The 20297-nt window shown below is 33.2% G+C and overlaps 1 protein-coding gene across 1 annotated transcript in view; it reads right to left on the bottom strand.

Annotated features, from left to right (window-relative positions):
* Nucleotides 1–11163: 11163 nt before the first annotated feature.
* The window catches only part of LOC114344625 (protein crumbs), a 220675-nt gene continuing 211541 nt past the window's right edge, over nt 11164–20297 (bottom strand). Inside the window, exon 22 of the mRNA XM_050650029.1 lies at nt 11164–11980. Coding sequence (XP_050505986.1) covers nt 11753–11980 — 228 coding nt within the window. The 3' untranslated portion in view covers nt 11164–11752. The remainder of the gene's footprint in view (nt 11981–20297) is intronic.

The following is a 20297-nucleotide window of genomic DNA, read 5'->3' as shown; positions in this document are numbered from 1 at the left end:
TATTATTTAAACTTTCAGTCTTTGTTTGTACATTTCATTGTAATTTTTATTTTCAAACATAAATGTAAGAACGGCTAACTGTTGCCCTCTTATTTGATTACTTCCGGTAATTATTTATTTTTAAGCTAATGTGACAAGTAATATTTTTAACCTACATTGTCATTATACTACGTGAGTCTGGCTGTAGTTCTGTCGAACGGAAACTTATTTGTTTCTTTTCGAGATTATTGTTTTGTTTTTTTATTTATAACCGTTCTATGTTTTTCTTTATATTATCAATAGTCCGTATGATGTTCAAACTGTTTAATGCCGAGTCCATCAATCTCCTTCAATAGTGAAACAAAATCTTCAATAAAATATCTTTATAAAATAGGTCCACCGGAATAATAGCCACTTCCTAATGATTGCATTGACAGTTACGATGGTCGGACCAAATAAAGAATGATACTATAAAAACATTGTTATTTATAGAATCATGACTGGTTACCAAATACTACTGACTGTAATACATCCAACTCCCACAGAAATCTTGAAGCACGTTGCCACTAGCGCTACTCTCGGCGTGAGTTGAACTACGTTTTGACAACGTAAAATTTGACGTAATCATTCAAATTTAATTTTATAAATTTTTTAATAACGAGCTAATTTTGCTAAATTAAACGTCCAAAGCTTAGAATATAAAATAAACAGGAAGGAGTCTGTCATATATTAACAACACCTTAAATTTCTAGCGGAAGCGGCCATCTTGAACGTCTGTGGATGACTCATAAGTTTTTGTCAACGAGGTAGAAGGTGTTTGTGTATTGGATCAGCTGTGTGCATATGCGTATCATCTGGTAAAGCTACTGTATATGCAATCAATTAACTGAAGTTATTAGTATAAAAAAATGTTATTTAACTGACTTTTCAACAAAATATTATATTAATACGTATTTTCTCTTGATCTATAGCTGTTTGTTTAACATCAAAGATGTAATAAAATCGTTAAGAATTTATTTTCTTCCTTCTTTCAAAGGTACGTCACTGGAGATAGAAAGCAAATATGACAGCTGATCGTCATTTGCAACCTCCTTCCTGGCTCAAAGTAATTTCGCATTGTACTCCTTCCTGGTTTATTTTATATTCTAAGGTCCAAAGCAAAGCAAAACAACACGCACAGGAGAGAGAGAATAGGGAACTTGCACATTTTTTTTATTACATAATAATGTTCAGTTTTGTATAAAAATGAGATTTCCGAAATTTCACGCTTCAAAAACTCATAATAATTCAGAAGTACACATTTAAAGTCTTCTTTATGTTAAAATAGTTCAAATGACCCGTGACGTCACAGAGTTTAACTATGTGGTTCAGTTCTTTATGGTTATATTTACGTATATTCTTCTTCTTCTTTAGTTTATTGGCCTCCACCTACTTGGGTATTTAATCAGATCGTCGTCGGGGAATAAAGGAAAAATATTTATATTCTAATGACATTTATCGTATGTCATTGTAATAAAATATACCAGTTTTTTGAGATTGCAGTTTGATACAGTTTTTGAAGGAAAGGAAAGAAGGTTTATTATTGAAAATAAAACCATTTTGTAAAAGTACAAATTTTCTGTGAATAGTTCAAACGATCAAAAACATTTGTAACGTCACATAACTGTACTTTCTACTGACGTTTATAATGTCTAATTTGAAATTATATAGACAATTGATGTAGAATTTAAACATACAACCCCGTGACGTCACGACGCGTTTTGGGGTAGCTGGTATAAGTTGAATTTTTAGTCGTCTTTAGAGGCCAAACGAAAGAAAAACAAAACTTTTTTATTTTTGATACAGGTTCTAAGTTATGTTCTGTTGTGATTTATACCATTTTTTTAGAATTTAAATTTTATGCAAGTTCCCTATTGGACAGAAATAGTCAAATAAATTACATGACGCCACTACATCCTTACGAAGGAGAAAAGATAGAGGAGCAGGACATTGACAGTACATGATGACGTAAGTCTCATTATTTAACTTGTTTGCAAACAAGTCATCTACGTTTGTGCAAAGATTCGTTGTAACAATCGTATGGTTTTATTGCAAAATTCTATAATCTGATATTTTTTATATTTAACAACTGGCAAAACATTGACAACAAATTAATTCAGTAAAACATTGTATACGAATTCAATGCTTTGGTCTAAATCGAGTGACATTCACTGGATTACATTAATTAAGTACATAGTAATAAAATCCAAATAATTATCACATTTTTTTCTTATGGACGGTTCCTTTCTCGGTATTGTTTACATATTATCAGTTTCAAGTAAAACAACCGTTTCATCAATGTTTAAGAAAAAGTATTTTGAATTAGTGCAGATTTAAATAGCTTAAATATAATAAATTATGTGAACCATCTGTCTTGTTCTATTAAAAATCGTAATAAGGGACTTAAAATTGATCACAAAACAATTTGAAACAAAATAAAAAGTATATAACATTTTTAAAAGCTAAAACAAAAGCAGTCTGTTTACAAAAAAGTCCTTTAAGTTCACATAGGGCAATAGTTCTACTAGGGCAATAATTTGACAGCTGCTATAGTCTTTTTAATATAATGATTCGGAACTCCATGAAAAGAGCATACAAAATATACATTTATCTTGCAGCGTTGCAACTGATACAGTCCATCCCAAACCCTTCTTTCAGTGCATCATAGTTTGTCGAATTTTCTCTATCGTGATTAATATACCTAGAACTCAGAAAATTATGTATTCGTGGACGGATAGTTGCCTACTTTCACAATGTCAAGGGGTAAAATTACAATTGTAATAATTCTAGGTTAGTATATTTCGACATTTTATCGTCGACGCACAGAAAGAAGGGTTTGGGATGAAGTATACATATTCCACAGCATGTAGTCTGATAGCATAGACATAATAAGAATAGACTAGGTAAAGGTATGGGCGCCTCTGTGAATAGAGGTGTAACGCCAATATTAAGGACGTCATTGGCCAATATTCACTTTGAGTGGTCTATACCGCATGTCTGATATGCGATTCACTGTAAGGAGGATAGGGCCAATAGGGCTTTTCATTCACAGTCATTGGTTTCGAGCTTCTGTCATATGTCGTATAATCCGTGTATATTAATATTATACACAGATTATACAACATATGACAGAAACTCGAAACAAATGACAATCGATGAAAAGCCCTATACAAACTAAATGAGAATTTTCTTGACAATGTTGCCGCTCCCAACAGCAGCGGCTGTGAAAGGTAGTATTAGGCAAGTACTTGTAGAGGATTATCGCTGTTAACTGCTGTGAAATACTAAAAGAGGATTTATTTATGATAATTCACAGAATGGCAACCCCGCTTGTAATATACAACCATACTGATTCTAACGTTTGAAACGGAGAATAGCCATCTTTGTCTGTCGTATGCGTGGTATCAATCTAAAAAAAGAGAGATATACTACCGATCGGCTGCCCGCGCATTAACTATTTTGCTCAGTATGCCTTGTCTATTCCTATTATGTCTATGTCTGATAGCCAGACTAGATGTAAACAATTTAGAATAGGTATTTGAACATTGTGTGTAATATTTAAATACATAATTAAAGACCTGGGTTACCGTTAATAGGAGTTCGTCCCAAAGGGGAATAATTGAAGATTTTAAATTACATTTTTTGTGATTTATTTGAAATTCTAATAGATACTATATATTTAGTATTAAATAAAATAGACAATAAATCCATCCGAATATTTTATTGGTTCTAAAATTTGGCCAGGTGCTTTCAAAATTGAATTGTATTTTAAAAAAACATGTTCACAGACACATAATTTCAGTGGAGCTTTATAAATATAAATACAAAAAGGAGGACACTATCGAGGATTAAGTATAATTAACATTATCTATGGGCAGACCCAAACTATCTACTTTAGATATTGAATGGGTATAGATATTGACTACTTTAGCTCTAGAAGATATGATAAGAATGGGTTTAGATATTGACTACTTTAGCTCTAGAAGATATGTTTCGAACTTTGAAATGGATAAATAAAGGAGTGACAATAGACGGTGAACACCTAAACCATCTGAGATTTGTCGATGATGTCAGGCTAATAGCAAAAAACAAAGAAGAATTGCAGGAAATGCTATTGGACCTATGTAAATACAAAAAGAAATAAGATTAAAAATCCACAAGGAAAAATTTCCTGTAGCTGGCTGTATACCATTAATTACAAGTAAAATTTAATAAAAAATTTTTGGCTTGGTAAAAGGTATATTAGTTTAAAAAGCCCCTATAGGGCTACAAACATAGAAACAAAACGTTTTCGCTTTGTAACAAGAGCATCATCAGTGTTACCTAAAATAAGTATAACCATATTAATTAAAGCAAAATGTTAAAGTTAAAATGATGACCAAGGTAAACGCAAAGTTTGGTTATACTTACAAGAACATGGTGAGATAACCAAAAAAAAAGGTCAAAGCCTTTCAAACACAGACTAGAAAAGTCTTATATAGATGTCTTATAAAGTCTTATATAGATGCCAACATGGCAAAATCCAAAGGATGGATAAAATTCCTATGGCTACGGTCCTAGGGCAACATATGACTCCCACACGTGGTAAGTGGGTCAATAGCTAACATTAGGTCATTATGTTACAAGAGGTGCCAGGCAACTAAGAGATGAAACTTCAAAAGCGAATCTGTCTGATGTCAGAGCAACAATTGTCAATGAAACTTGAAGTTTTATGAAATGTTGGTTACGCAGCCACTAAATTTAAAGTTATTTATGGTACAAGCAATGATAACAGCTAACATCAGTGTGTTGGAATTATAAAAATACAAAAGTTAGTGAAAATAAATTATCTAAGATGTAAAAAAGAAGGCGAATTTGAAAACCCGCAATCATCAATGAGGTGTACTTGAATTGATGAAGCAAAGATAGGCAAACCAAAATACAGAAGGTAGTTTTGCAGTTTGTATTGGAAGTAGATAATTAATATTTGTGACCCAACACAAATGATGGCTGATAAAGCTGGCTGAAATAAAGATGAGACAACTAAATTAGGGGTTGTGATATCAAATGCTGAGAAATGTTGTAAATGCAAAACTTGTTTATGAGTTTATAGGATATAGATGGATTCATCAACACAAATTTCAACTTTAACATTTTGCTTTAATTAATATGGTTATACTTATTTTAGGTAACACTGATGATGTTCTTGTTACAGAGCGAAAACGTTTTGTTACTATGTTTGTAGCCCTATAGGGGCTTTTTAAACTAATATAACTTTTACCAAGCCAAAATTTTTTTATTAAATGTTACTTAAGATTAAAAATAAATCTAGCAAAAACTAAATATCTAATCAACGAATCTCTAGATATAACTGAGAATATAACTCTGGACAATAATAATATAGAAAAGGTTAAGTCGTATATACACTTAGGACAAAATATCGAACTGTCAAAGCTTAACCTAAACGCTGATTAAATAGATGTCTTAGCATGGGCAGCATTTGGTCGATTGCAAACAGTATTTAAATCAAACGTAGCTCAAAGAGATAAGAAAACAATCAAAAGTAACACGTGATCCAGAAGATTGCCATGTTAAAATGGAACTGGGAAAGACACATAGGAAGAATGGAAGCAACCGTTGGACGAAGCGAATTCTCGAATAGCGACCAAGGGCAAGCAAAAGAAGTAGAGGCAGACCTCAAACAAGATGGACTGATGACATCAAGCGAATGGCTGGCCACGAAAGGATGTATTCCGTTGGGTGAGAGTTGAAGGCATTAATTAAAAAATAATAAAAATAAGTGTAACGACGAACAGTAATATATTTATTTATTTTGGGTGAACAAGCGGTGTGTTTGCTTATATCTCGAAAGAGGGTTGATTGTTAGCGAGCCGAGGGTTTGTCTGCATCGTTTGCACGCTGTGTAGAGACTGGCCCTGGACCACCACTTATTATGTCAACTGGTTTTGCGGTTTTGAGATAATGAGCAGAAAGGGCCATAAATCCTGCATCTGCCTTTTAAAGGCTGTATTTCAAGAAATTGACATAACGAGTGTGCCACTCTGGGGACATAGCAATCTATTAGTGTTTCCTTGAAAGAAACATTAATCTTACACAATCTGTTTAGGGATATAATTTCGTTTCTCGAAATCAACGGCATATGGTTTGTATATCACATGTGGATTTTAAGTGACCAATGCCGTTTCGTTTTGAGAAAAGTTATCAAAAATTAAGAAAATAAAATTAGCAAAAATAGTAAACAAATAAATGAACACACCTAAGGGAGGCTTACATCCGACGGTGGAGGGAATAGCTGTTGATGATGATGATGGGGTATGAAAAAAAAATGAAAGGAAAAGCTGAGGTAAAAGGTTGTAGAAGACGAACTAGGATTAGCAATGCCCTTGTGGTAACAAATGAAAACAGTTTGGGCCTGAAGAAATACCTAAAGAAAGAGTGGATCATTAAGATCAAGAGGATGCTAATCAAAACTTAAAAATAAAAATATGAAAAAACAACAATTCATTCCAACATAAAAATAGTTGCTCTTTAGCGTTAATTGAACATATAAAGGTACCTTCTCCACTTTATTAAAAACACAGTCGACGGAAAAGTTGTTTAACTAATTGCTGGATTAAAATAGCTAGTAATAATCCAGAATCTCCAATATTATTGATCACACTAGGTTTTAAATAAATATTAAAGTTTATCCTGTATTATTCTAGTATTTTCTAAAATTCTACATTGTTCCTAACGTGTTATTGCTTTATTGTAAATAATAACAGACAGATGATACTATTTCAACAAAAATTACAAGTTTTTATAACATACATATCACTTACATATTTAAGATTCGGATAAAATTGAACTAGAAAGTAAAGATGAAACTAATAAATAAAATCTTATAACAATAAAAAATAATATAAAAATATTTTATAGAAGCAGTTACATTGTACTAAATAAAACAGCGTTATTTATTTTTGTTTTGTGTTTGTAACAATGTACAAACGGTGGAGCTTCGTCGAAAGCAGAGGGTGGTTTGATATTAATTCAGCCTACGATGGATGACAGAACTATTCTTCTGCGAATAGCAAGTGCTTACAGGACTGTGCCTGCTGCTGCCCTGTAGCTCCTGTGGGTAATCACCGGCGGTGTCTCCTTACAGGCGCAGATCTAGAAATTCATAATAGGGGGGGCCGACTTACCTCAAATACAGTGATGCCACAGCTACCGATTTTTTCGGTAATCTACCGAATACCTGTCAAATCTACCGATCTACCTAATTCTCCTTATTTTTCTACCGAAAAATCAAAATTCTTAATTTTCAAATTAATCTGCCGATTTTTTTTTTCTACCGAAAAATCAAAATTATTAGAAAAAATTTTTTAGCGGATAGATTTGGCAACAGAGTTTAGTCAATTTTCAAGAATTCTTGAATTGCTTTTACTAGCTTGTGACACAATGTGCGAACCAGCAGATACGGATTTACCGATATCAATTTTATGACCAGTCCTTGGTCCTTTTATATTATGATTTTGGGAGTAAAGTGTATCTACCTGAATCTGGATAGTGAATACTGAAGGATTGTGGCTTATTTTGATATAGAAGATAATTCCAAACTAAAAATAGTATTTATATTAAAATCTTAAGACAGAAGAAATTTATTTTGCACCTTTTTAACTTACAGTATTTCGACATAACTAAAGAACATTAAAAATTTTTCTCGTTCTCAATTGCTTCAATATCCGACATTATTTTGTTTTTAAACGATTATAAAGTATAAAAAATCATGTTTTTGCCTATAAAACATTCATTGTAGATTTTAGAGAAAATTGTTCTAAATAAATATTCTAGATCTTAATAGTTTCTAATTTGAAACACATAAACAATTGGAGATAATTGCAAAAAACCCTTATTTTTGCAGTAATTTATAAATGTTAATAACTTATAACCATTATTTATTATAAAAAATATTTTTAACTTGTTTAAACAATTATACAGCTTTCAAATAAGAATATTTGAATTTTGAACGGTGATACAGTAGCGATCAACAGGTAGCCAAAACGCGTTCCAAGATTGCGGCTGTAATTTTGAATATTTTTTCGAGATATTTGGCACACATATTCGTAATATAATAAAGAATGGCGGTACAGAGCCAAATTTGAAAAATATATTAATATGTGGAAATTACTCTGTAATTGAATACAATATTAAAAAAACGAGCCTGTACCGCCATTAAAAAGAACAAAAAAATACACTTTCTTCAAATAAACTTTTTTATCCGATGCCTAGATTTTGTGTCATTTTGGAACTACTAATGAAATAAAAATTTTTAGTAGTTCCAAAATGACACAAAATCTAGCCATTGGATAAAAAAGTTTATTTGAAGAAAGTGTATTTTTTTATTCTTCTTAATGGCGGTACAGGCTCGTTTTTTTAATATTGTATTTAATTACAGAGTAATTTCCACATATTAATATATTTTTCAAATTGGGCTCTGTACCGCCATTCTTTATTACATTACGAATACGTGTGCCAAATATCTCGAATAAATATTCAAAATTACAGCCGCAATCTTGGAACGCGTTTTCGCTACCTGTTGATCGCTACTGTTTCCCCTTAATAGGTACACGTGTGGTAAGTTTTTTTTTTTTTAGTCTACAACAGGAAAAAATATGCTGCTTTATTTTATTATAAATTAATTAATTCCTTATAACAAAACTAAAGCATCCTTGATATTTAGTATTGCGATAGTTAGACGGCACTATTCGAGATACTTTGGATTAAAAAAAAAATTAAGAAAATTGCTCTATAATACCTAGAAAGCCGAGAAAATACATTTTTTAAGGTATACCGATTTTGAACTTTGAATGATTTTTATGATGAATGGTGATTATTGATCATTATGATGATGAATGTAGTTTATTTTTGAATATTCGTACCTAAAGTATTATTTTTTTGCAATGTGATAGCAAAAGAAGCAAAAAAATGAAATCTACAGAAATTTTACGATTTCTACCGAAAAAATAGGAGCAGTCTCTCTCCCGAAATTTTGTCCAACACTGCTCAAATATTATATTTTCCAGATTTACCAATACGACTCACACTTACTCTAAGGATAAAATACACTATATAATCCCAGATGCCTACGGTATCAAAAGGATTGATAGACAATTCACGACTATTAATCTCACTGGTCGTTATTTTCCATAAAGATTAACCTTTCTACCATCAATGGGTAGGTACGCATGGATTATCTAGTAAAATACAAATTTGTATATCTTTATTGTATCGCAAATTTGAAACGTGACTTTTCATGAGATAAGGTTTATACCCAGTGCTATTATTTATGTATTTACATTTTAAAATATCATTGTTGTTATTCTTTGAATTGAGAAAAATATTTCCGTTGTTTATGGTTCCACCGGTACCCAAACAAATGCGCCTGCACATTATTTTTCAGAGAAGGGTGTTTTATTAGATTTTATGGCTTCTTTCAATTCTTTGGAAGCGGTTGTCGTGTAATTTAGTGTTGTACTGATGGCTTAAAGTACTGAGTTAACAGAAAAAAATAATAAATAATAAAAAAATACTTATAGACTAAATACAATAGGGGGTCCATGGACCCGTTGACCAGCCCCCTCCCCCCCGTATCCGCGCCTGAACCCTTACATGTGTTGGTGGGAGACAGAGAAACATACAGAGAAAGAAAGAGAGAGGGAGAGACAGAGAGAGATCGAGAGAGAGAGAAGTCATGAAAGGGTCACATCCATTGGGATTTTGCAGGACGAGTGGGATGCCACGGGGCATGCGGCACAGTGGACGAAGTCACTGATACCGAATCTGCTGAGTCGGCTGGACTGCGGATACAGGCGCTTAGACTACTATCTGACGCAAGTGCTCACAGGACACGTGAGCTTCCGTTGCTACTAGCAGAGGTTCAAAAGGCCGAATCGGGCATTTTACTGTATTGTGGTGCTTCGGACATTGTGTCACATACCGTTTTGGAGTATATCAGATGGGTAAGAGAAAGGAATGAGCTACCTAGTGTTTCGAGTCGGTGAGTGAGATGGTAGAAAAGATGGTGTTGGATGAGCAACAAAATCCACAACTACGTGAGAAATGTACTCGACTAAAGAAAAGGAGCGAGAGCTAAATGCAGTTCTATTGTGCGTTTCGCAGTGACTTTGCAGTGCGAGCAGCATATCCCCATATAAATCTTATGGAACCTTGCAGCTCAGTGTTGCCGGTTTTAAGTAGGTGAACTTAAAGTCCGTCTAAACAGAATATTCCAGAAGTTCAAAAATTTTGATTTGAAAACCTGTGTATTTTATTATTTTTAACTAATTCATAGATAGGTACTATGAATGATATTTATACGATATTAACGATAAAGCATTTGAATATTAATTATAATTAGCCTGTCTCTCTTGACAATTATAATATATCTCTTGGCAACACTGTTCTTCATAAGAGTCTGTACTGAAAGGTGACCGTGAAACGAAGATTAGCAGGTATCGTGGAGGCAGAACTATTTTGAGAATTGCAAGCAAAATTATTTTTTGGAAGGGATAAAAGATTGAAAAAGCTTATTGAGGGAAGAAGAAACAGTTTTAAAAATAAAAAGTTAATAATCGTAGGTTTTCTTGCTTACCTAGATTAAAGTCAAACCACACTCGCTTAGGCAAAGTCCGATTCGGCAGCTGCCATTTCGATAGTTCAGACTAACAATGGAGAGTGTAAGTTGCCAAATATCATTCGATGCACTCAAATCAATATAAATAGTGATAAAAGATTAAGTTGAATATACTGTAACATGCTTCCGACACTTCATTTAATCACTGAATAAAGAAAAGAAAAATCAAACAAACGAACAGACTTAGAGGAATCACTTAAGAGGTAGAAAAAACGGTTGTAGCATAATTATAGCTTCGATAAAATCGATAAAAGAAGGTGTACTACCATGTTTACTTCCACTCATCGTTTTGACCCGACTAAAATACAATGCGAGGCACAAGTATGGAATACTTGAGTTATTTTAGAAGTTATTAATAGGATAAGCATTAAATTTATTTTTTAGGGATTGTGTACTATGGTCGATGTTCATGTGGTATTAGTATTGTTGTTAATTTTTCCATTTTTTTCAATAATAAAGGGGACTTCGTCTTTATTAAATGGATTATCCTGTAGATTTTAAATTATTACATTACTTGTGTAATTCTGAATATTTTTACTGTAACACTCACTATATCTAAATGTAACCATTTCTAATTTCTATTAAATTTTCATATGTTTTTTCATTTGTCAATATTTTCATATTTTGTCATATTTTCATATGTCAACAACAATCTGACAACAACGCAAACGCCATACGAAGATCGGGCATATTACAAAACAGCTATAATAAAAAAAAGTAAATTTGATTATGCTCTTAGTCTTGAAATAATGAGTGTATTCCATATATTCGCCTCACACTGTATTTAATACCAAGAGTATTGAAGAAAAAAATTTACAGCCATTTTTAGACAGTGTCGTCTTTTATCACTATTTACGGTTAAAATCAATCACGCCTATACGAGGTATATTCTATTTTCAAATACAAAAAATCTTTGGAGCAATGTTTTGAAACGACAAATTACTTTATACAAATTAATTCTAGTATTACGAAAAACAAAGACATTGTGGTTTACAGAACATACCTCGTATATATCCAAATCAATTTATACGGACATAATACGACAATTGAAATAATAATTTAAATAAGTCTTTCTTCAGGCGGCGGTTTCAACACATGATCCAGTTCTACTCGTGGATTGCAAAACTCTTGAGCACTCGGGCTGTAGGTACCTCTGGTGGCCCTTTTGCTGCGAGCTACGTTAAAGAACACCGCAAGGACCGCAGCTGCTCCTATGAGAATGGCCAAGGCGATGGGGAGAACTATGTACAATATGTTTATTCCGCCTTCAGCTTGACTGGCTGCCACCTAAAAACAATACAATGCATTGATATATAGCGATACGCTTTAATTACTATTTTTGCTAAATTTTTAATAACTTTTGTCAAAACGAAATAACATTAGTCATTTAAAATTCACATTTAATATACAAACCATATGCTAACAAGGGCCGTTAAGTTTAAGAAACGAAATGTATCCCTAAGCAGATTGTATAAAATTAATGTTTTTTTCAAGGAAACACTAATAGATTTCGTTGTCAGATTGCCATGCTCTTTATGTCAACTTCTTAAATACAGAAAGGTTCTCATCTTTTTAAAACACAGATGTAGTAATTGATTGCCTTTCTAGCCATATTGTAAAACCGCAAGCATGGTGACATAATAGAGTGTGGTGGTCTCGCAGTATCGACATAGCAGGCGCGCGGTTCAGACACACCCTCGCTAAAATTGCTTTTTTTTTCCTTACGAAATAATAAACGAAGCACGCTTGTTTACCCAAAAATAAATATGTATATTATTGACAATTGTTTGCGTTTTAATTAATATTATTTTATATAATTGTTTCCGTCAACACACCCACCAACGGAATAGATACAATACAGTACGTCATCAATCAGATTTATACGTCGTCACAGTACGATCAGCTGGTTAGAATTATTGACAAATTTACAAAAACTACGAGCATCCAAATACGTATAGTCGAAACGCAAATCGGACAGAATGCGCAACAAACTTTTTATCAATGTGTGGTATATGAAATTCGATATGTTTAAGAGATTCCCGAAGCCCCTTTGCAGATAACCTATTTTATAGTCGGCTCGGAAATCCGTTAGAAAATTTAAACCGAATATAACAAAATTCAGTTTGGCAAATTTGTGTGAATACCAATAGTCTGGGCAGATTATCGGAGAATAGGCCATTTTTGGGAAAAGTTATTTACCAGCAATTTTATTGCTGGAATCGAATATTTTGATTGTATTTATTAATAATATAGGTATGCAAAGTCCGCAGATAGTGTGCTACTTTTTTTATAAACAAAATGGCGCCCAAAAATCGTTTTTTTTTTCAAGTTTTGCACTATAACTCCAAAGACTTTAACTTTACAAAAAAACACCCAAATAAAAATTCACCGTTATTAAATTCTGCATAGAGACTTGTTTTTCCCGATTTACTTCGACGAAAATTTTCCCCATAAAATGCGGGTTTTTCCAACAAAATCTTTAATTTTCAACTAAAATTTTAGATAAGTAATTGTTTATCAGTAATTAAATAACTTTTATGATGCTTAAGAATAACTATGATTTTTGTATAAAAAGACTGTACCTATCTAATGCACTTTACAGAATTGAAATTGGACAATTTAAGCGGCCTCAGGAATATTTTAAATGTATAAACAATTTTTTGGCTTATAAACAAATAGAACATCTCGGGAAATATTAAACTAAATTAAATCATGAAAACGGTGTTGGAAAAAAAGCGGTAGGGCGCTTATTTTAAAAGAAAAAACGTTTAATTGTGATTAGTGGTTCCTGAGATATAACCGGTCAAAGTTGACCGGCCTTTACGGCAAAGATATAAACACTAGGATCATAATTTTCTAACCATCACCTTTTTATTTTTGTCCTCTTTCTCCACACCAATTTTCATATCTTTAAAATACTCACAACATATATTATTATAATATAAACTATCGATATTACGAGTGAAAATTGCCAAAACTAGCAAAATTCCAATCAAAAATTAGGTTGGAGAAAATATCCTTTAATATACATGCATACATTTATAAAAATTTATTTCGACTTCATATGTTGAACATTGAAAAATGTCAAATATCAAGCAAATTAACTTTTTTTCTTGTTAACACAAAAAGGGTATTTGACAATTAAAAATTTAATAATTAATGCTTTATTAATGCTCCGATACGATTAGGCATATATCTAATCGAGTTCGCTATTGTTTCTTGTGGGATGTTAAGCCACTCTGCTTCTATTGCGACAATAAGCTCTGGGATCGAATTGGGGTATGAAGTCTAGCTCAAATTCTTTGTTTTAGCTCATTCCATAAATGGTTGCTGGCCATTCCATAACCCGAAAACCGACTTTGGTATTATAATCTTGCATGATTTTTGAGGTATGCGGCCTTGCATTGTCCTGCATAATAATAAATTCGTCTCCAATATAGTCACCGTAAGGTAACACATGCATTGCTAAAATCTCCGTTAAACCTCCTCGCTCGTGAAGACGGTTACCCCACAAATGAAAACAAGGTCAGTTCGTATCCCCTTAGAAATTGCACCCCAGACCATGCAGGAACCACTTCCATAAGGACTCCGCTCTTCAATGCAGCATTTTGCGAATCGATATCTTTGTCTTCGGTACACTTTCGTTCTTCGGTCGTTACCATAAAGAAATATTCTGGTCTCATCTGAGAATAGAACAGATCCCCATTGTTCCAACGCGCAGCGTCCAGTTCAGATGATCCTGTACAAACGCACGCTTGCTTGTCGATGAGTTGCAGTAAACTTTTGACCACTTGCAGACACTGGGGGAGTCAGATTATTTTCCTCCAGTCTTCGTCTTACTCTCAAATAACTAATAGCCGTTCCTCTTACTTCACGGAGCTGGTTTTGCACTTGAACGACATTAAGGTGACGATTAAGGTTGAGGTCTTAAGGGGTCATATACGTTTCTGGGCTTCAAAAAATCGATTTTGTTATTTTAAAAGGGACCTCTCTTAGAAACATTTTAAGACCAGAACGAGTTCGATATTCGAATTATTGACGAAGTTTAAAACTCTTGCAAAACTTTAAACGCGTTTTTCTCGAAATAGCATTTTTCATAACGGTGGGCATGATAACTGCTTAACCGTTCGTCCAATTCATTTTTGGCATACATATTCTAAATTATATTCACTATCGTGTGACGAGAGCTTTTTTTGATTAAATTTAACCATTTTCGAATAGCAATAAAAAAAATAGACAATTTTTTTGGTGAAAATTACGACTTTTTTTTAAATTCCGGCCATTTCCGTAATTTTTTTTTTCTTAAATTCCTCTCGTCATACGAGAACTATGACTTTAAAAAATGATAACAAATAAACAATTTTTGTTTCAGATAAATATTACGAGCTGAATCATGCCCACCGTTTGACCTGAAAAAAACACGTTCTACGCCACTGGACGCAGCCGCCATGTTTTTAATTATTTTTTAACTTTTAACATATGTTTTATGCTCCCTAAGAGTCCACCTTTAAAATTAAAAAAAAATGAAGTCAATTAGCCCAATAGTTTTCGTACAATTTATCATTACATTTAGACTACTTTTTAAGCTCGAGAAACGTTTAATGACCCCTTAATATTGTTGACACAATAAAGCGATCATCACGAGTAATTGTAGGTCGCTTCCTACCTGTTCCATGTCGTCTACGAAAAAATCCAGTCTCCTCATAACGTTGGAACACTCTGCGAACCGCGGCTAGTGTCATATTCGGTTGAACAGTAACAGCTCGCTGGCTAAGTGCATTTTCTATTAATGCAATAAGTTAAACTTTCACATACCTGAACACTAATTAATTATGAAAAGCAAACAATATGCAATTGTTAGTTGTCAAGGCAATAAAAAGTTTGACAAATTTCTTATTATCGTTATAAACATCAAATAAACATCTTTTTATGTTTAGCGGTTGCTACGCATATAAATGATAAGCAATCCATGACAAATTTATACTCATATTAAAGCCGAAAGTGAAAAGTTTAAAGTGGACCGATTTACATACACGCAAGTTTATGGTAGGGGAGCAAAGTATGCTAAATTTGCAGTCACTCGAGCGTTATGGGGACATATTGGGTTGTGATTATTAGGTCCTAAAACCAAAAAAAGTTAAGTAAAATTTTCCATTTAGTGAGGACTTTCCATTTTTTAATTTAATTTTCCATTTGCAACAATCGTTTTTTCCGATTATAGCGCCATCTGTCCATAACTCGAAAAAATGTCTCGAATAAAAGTTGCTTATTTTTACGTAAATAATCCAAATCTGCAATAAAAATTTGGGGTCCCATATAAGATTTTAAAGTAACCCCCACCCCACCTCCGTGGGGGGTCGTATTTGGTACCATTCGATAGATTTTTCAAAAACATTTTGAAAGTGTCTTTTGCAGTTTTTCGATCTGATGTTCATTTTGCGTAATATTGCGGGGTGTGTATTTAAAATTTTAAATTTACCCCCCACCCCTCTCCGTGGGAGGTCATGTTTAGTACCATTCGATAGATTTTTGAAAAATATTGAAGACGTATTTTTTAGTTTTTTGATCTGACGTTCATTTCTAGAAATATTTATTTTTTTTTTGTGTAACTTTTTGACTAACCCATTTCCTTACGCCCCGCGCAAATCGTCAGATTTTTGAAATATACACTCTTCTGCATGTACTTAACTTGCCTTATCTTAATCTGACAATTTCGAGTATTTTTAAGGATAGATTTTTTTTCGGACCCCCCTTAACGAACTCCCCTGTGTTAAGAGCCAATATATATGGTAGAGATACATCTGCAGGGTACCAAGTTTCTCTCCATATGATAATCTGACGCGCTTGAGTAACTGCAAAAATCCCCGCTTGAGCTCCCCTACCATTATTATCACAGGCTAGAGTTGAATTACATATTTCGCTTTCACCACGCATTATCGTACAAGACATAGCAAAGTGGTCAGGTTTAATAGCAATTTTAACACAAATTGTAAAATTTTGTTTGTAACTGTGCTCAAATAAAATTAAGTTATTTAATCTCACAATCTACGATTACGTCGACATCGAATTGATACCTGCTTCGACGAAAATTTATTAACCTGAGTCTTTATAATTAAGTGTCGTCTTATGTTGAGGACAAGAGACATCCACAGCAGTATACTTTTACGTCATTACAAATACTTTGTTATAATAAACTTAGGTGCATAGAAATCGGCCCACTTAAAAATTTGGTCTTTTTGATGTCTCGTATTTCCTAAACCTGTTGGCCGATTTAAGTGATTTTTTAATATGTTATAGCCTGATTCTTTAACAATATCGCTGTAATAATATTGTTGCTAAACAGATTAATTTTTATTCTATACCGGGTGTACGAATAATCAAACTGTGTTTTTTTCTCAAAGTTCGCATCACCCTGTGGACTATCATTTATAAAATACTGAAATTAAAACCCAACTACAGCTTCAGGTTTTCTTAATATTTTGTTTTTTGATTCATTCGTTTATGTTGGATAATAAAAAAGTTAGGTATTTTAACAACTAGACATGTTCTTCATCAATACACTTACTTACTTACTTACTTACTAGCCAACGCCCACCCTTGGCATGTTAGCCATTTGGTGGCGCGCTGACCAGTATAGACGAGCCGTTTCTCGTAGGCGATTTTCATCCTCCTCGGGTGGGTCTGTTATCAGGGCTGGGCACTCTGGGAGGTGAGCAGCATCCATCTGGGGCTGATTACATAGTGGACAGTTGTCATTTTCACGGACGCCGATGCGATGTAGATGGGAGGCCAGGTAGTCATGCCCCGTAGTTGTTCTAAACGCGGCTACACTGATGGGTCTCGGCAAGTTGTGAGAGATTGGTGACTCTATTAGGTGGGCCCAAGGCCAAGACTCTATTAGGTGGGCCATTTGCTGGTCTTTTATCTTCGCTTTGATTCCTCTTTTAATGGTGGACTTTGCTGATGTGTACGATTGGAAGCTAGGGGGCTGTAGAAGAGTAGTGCCTTCTTTTGCAAGTTCATCCGCCGCTTCATTCCCTTCAACACCGACATGACTAGGGATCCATTGTAAAGTAATCAGCCACCCTTTTTCCAGCAAGTTCGATAGTTGGACGCGGCAAGATATTGTTTGGGCACAGTCGGTATATTGATTTGTCGACAGGGCGAGGATTGCGGCTTGGCAGTCGATGAAGAAGGCAACTTTTTGGGGGTGTTGGAGATTCTCGAGACTTTTAGCGGCTTCGTGTATAGCAGCAATTTCTCCATCATAGTTGGTGAGAGGGGCACCCACAGCTATGGAGCCTTTTCTTCATCAATACACGGTGTTTCTAAATAAGTGCGACAAACTTTAAGGGGTAATTCTGCATGAAAAGTTAGGGACAGTTAGCTTTATAAACATATGTTTGCAAATGTTTCGTTTCCGAGCTACGGGATGTCGAATTTTTCTTACAAACTGACAATTTATTTATTGCTCTAAAACCAGTTGAGATATGTCGGTCATATCACCAGTATGTGCGCTAATGGTGAATTAAAATTCTTAATTTTATGTCAAAAAATCGTCAAAAACTATCTCTTAAAACCTACCAAATTTTATTTGCATATCTCAACTGGTTTTAGAGCAATAAATAAATCGTGAGTTTGTAAAAAAAATCAACATCCCGTATCTCGGAAACGAAACATTGGCAAACATACGTTTATAAAGCAAACTATCATTATTTTTTCATGCAGAATTACCCCTTAAAGTTTGTCCCACTTATTTGGAAACACCGTATATTGATGAAGAACATGTCTAGTTGTTAAAGTGCCTAACTTTTTTATTATCCAACATAAAAGAATGAATAAAAAATCAGAATGTTAAGAAAACGTGAGGCTATTAGTTGAGTTTTAATTTCAGTATTTTATAAAACCTACAATATCCCACAGTGTGATGCGAACTTTGAGAAAAAAAACACAGTTTGATTCGTACACCCCGTATACAATAAAAAATTACCTGTTTAGCAACAATATTATTACAGCGATATTCTTAAAGAATCAGGCTATAGCATATTAAAAAATCACTTAAATCGGCCAACAGGTTTAGGAAATACGAGAAATCAAAAATAACCAAATTTTTAAGTAGGCCGATTTCTATGCACGTAAGTTTAGTACAAATCCGTCACTAAAATTTATTATTTTTTATAGTTGCAATTTTTCATCATTTACCTCTGAAAATATAATAATTTTGAATAACAGTATTAGTCAATATTGTGAGGCCACTCCCGTATGAAAAAAACTCTGATTCGGTTTCTTTGCGGATTCCTGTTTAAAAATGTTCCTAAACAAATCAGAAGGCCACTTGGCGAAATATTTGGACAGAAATTGTTATTAGTGCAGTCATAAGCTTTTTAGCTCAGAAATTTTTTACTATGAACCGATTTACATGAAATTTTGGAATTAGGCTTATCCTACCCTTAACTTCAAAAGTGATATTGACCCGAACTCCGTTTTCACCCTGGGGTGGTTGCCACCCCTTTTCGGTGGTGGAACTTTTTGTTTCAAAATAACCTTAGATATCGATAGAAGACCTAATTTTAAGCAAAAAATGTTGTATAAAGTTTTTTCAAAAACCCAATACTTTTCAAGTTATTGGTAATTGAAAATTCGGAATTTTCTCACGATTTTCAACATTTTTTTGCAAATATCTCCAAAAATATGCATTTTAACGATAATATAATGAACAAAATTGTAGCAGGTAAAAGAATGAACAAATTGGTTTTTTAAAGAGTGTTCTAAGTGCAACATTAAGCGAGATATTGAAGATCAAAGCCGTTTTTTATTTTGTGTGAAATTTAATCGATGTATTCAATGCCATCTAGCGGAGAGCGAATAAATTGTATGCATGCTAATGAGAAAGGATTTTATAGTGCTTAAAATAAGCTTTAAAATAGGCACTGTCAAAAGTCTTTTGTACGTAAAATGAGTGAGCTGTAACGAAAAAAAAAAGAGGAACATCTAATGGTTTTTTTTAATCAATGGATTTCATAAGTGCCATTTCCACCAAAATTAAAATTAATCGTATTTCGTCTAGAATCAACTTTAATATAGTTTGATAGATTCTAGCAGTTTCGCTGCTTTGGAACACATATTTTTTGAAAAAATCACGATTTTAAGAAAAAAAAATTTCTAATTTAAAAAAAACCACCTTATTTTCATAATATCTCAAAAATAATGAAAGATACGTAAATAGGTGTAATAATAAAAAAATATTTTTTTTGACAAAAATTTTGGTTTGTTTTTCCTATCACAAAAAAATTGAGGAAGATATGATTAAAAAAAGCGCGGTAGCGCAACCAGTCTCTCTCGAGCCCTTTGACCCTTCGCCGTTTCAAAATAAAAGGTTTTTCACTATATATTATACTGAAAAAAGTTGTAGCTCTTTTAATTATCTTCAAAATGGTTTTTTATAAGTTGTGATAGCTTCAAAATTGAAGTAGTTATGGCCCAAAAACTAATCGTATTTTTTTCTACTTGGTAAACTAAACATTTTTAAATGTATAATCATACATATTCAATGTTTTAATTTAGGGGTAGTTTTAAGGGTTAAAGAACTTGAGCATATGATTTG

The sequence above is a fragment of the Diabrotica virgifera genome, chromosome 1 (genome assembly GCF_917563875.1).
Source record: "Diabrotica virgifera virgifera chromosome 1, PGI_DIABVI_V3a".
NCBI lineage: Eukaryota > Metazoa > Arthropoda > Insecta > Coleoptera > Chrysomelidae > Diabrotica > Diabrotica virgifera.
The sequence above is the reverse complement of the archived record's forward strand: the minus strand, read 5'-3'. Positions and strand labels throughout refer to the sequence as shown.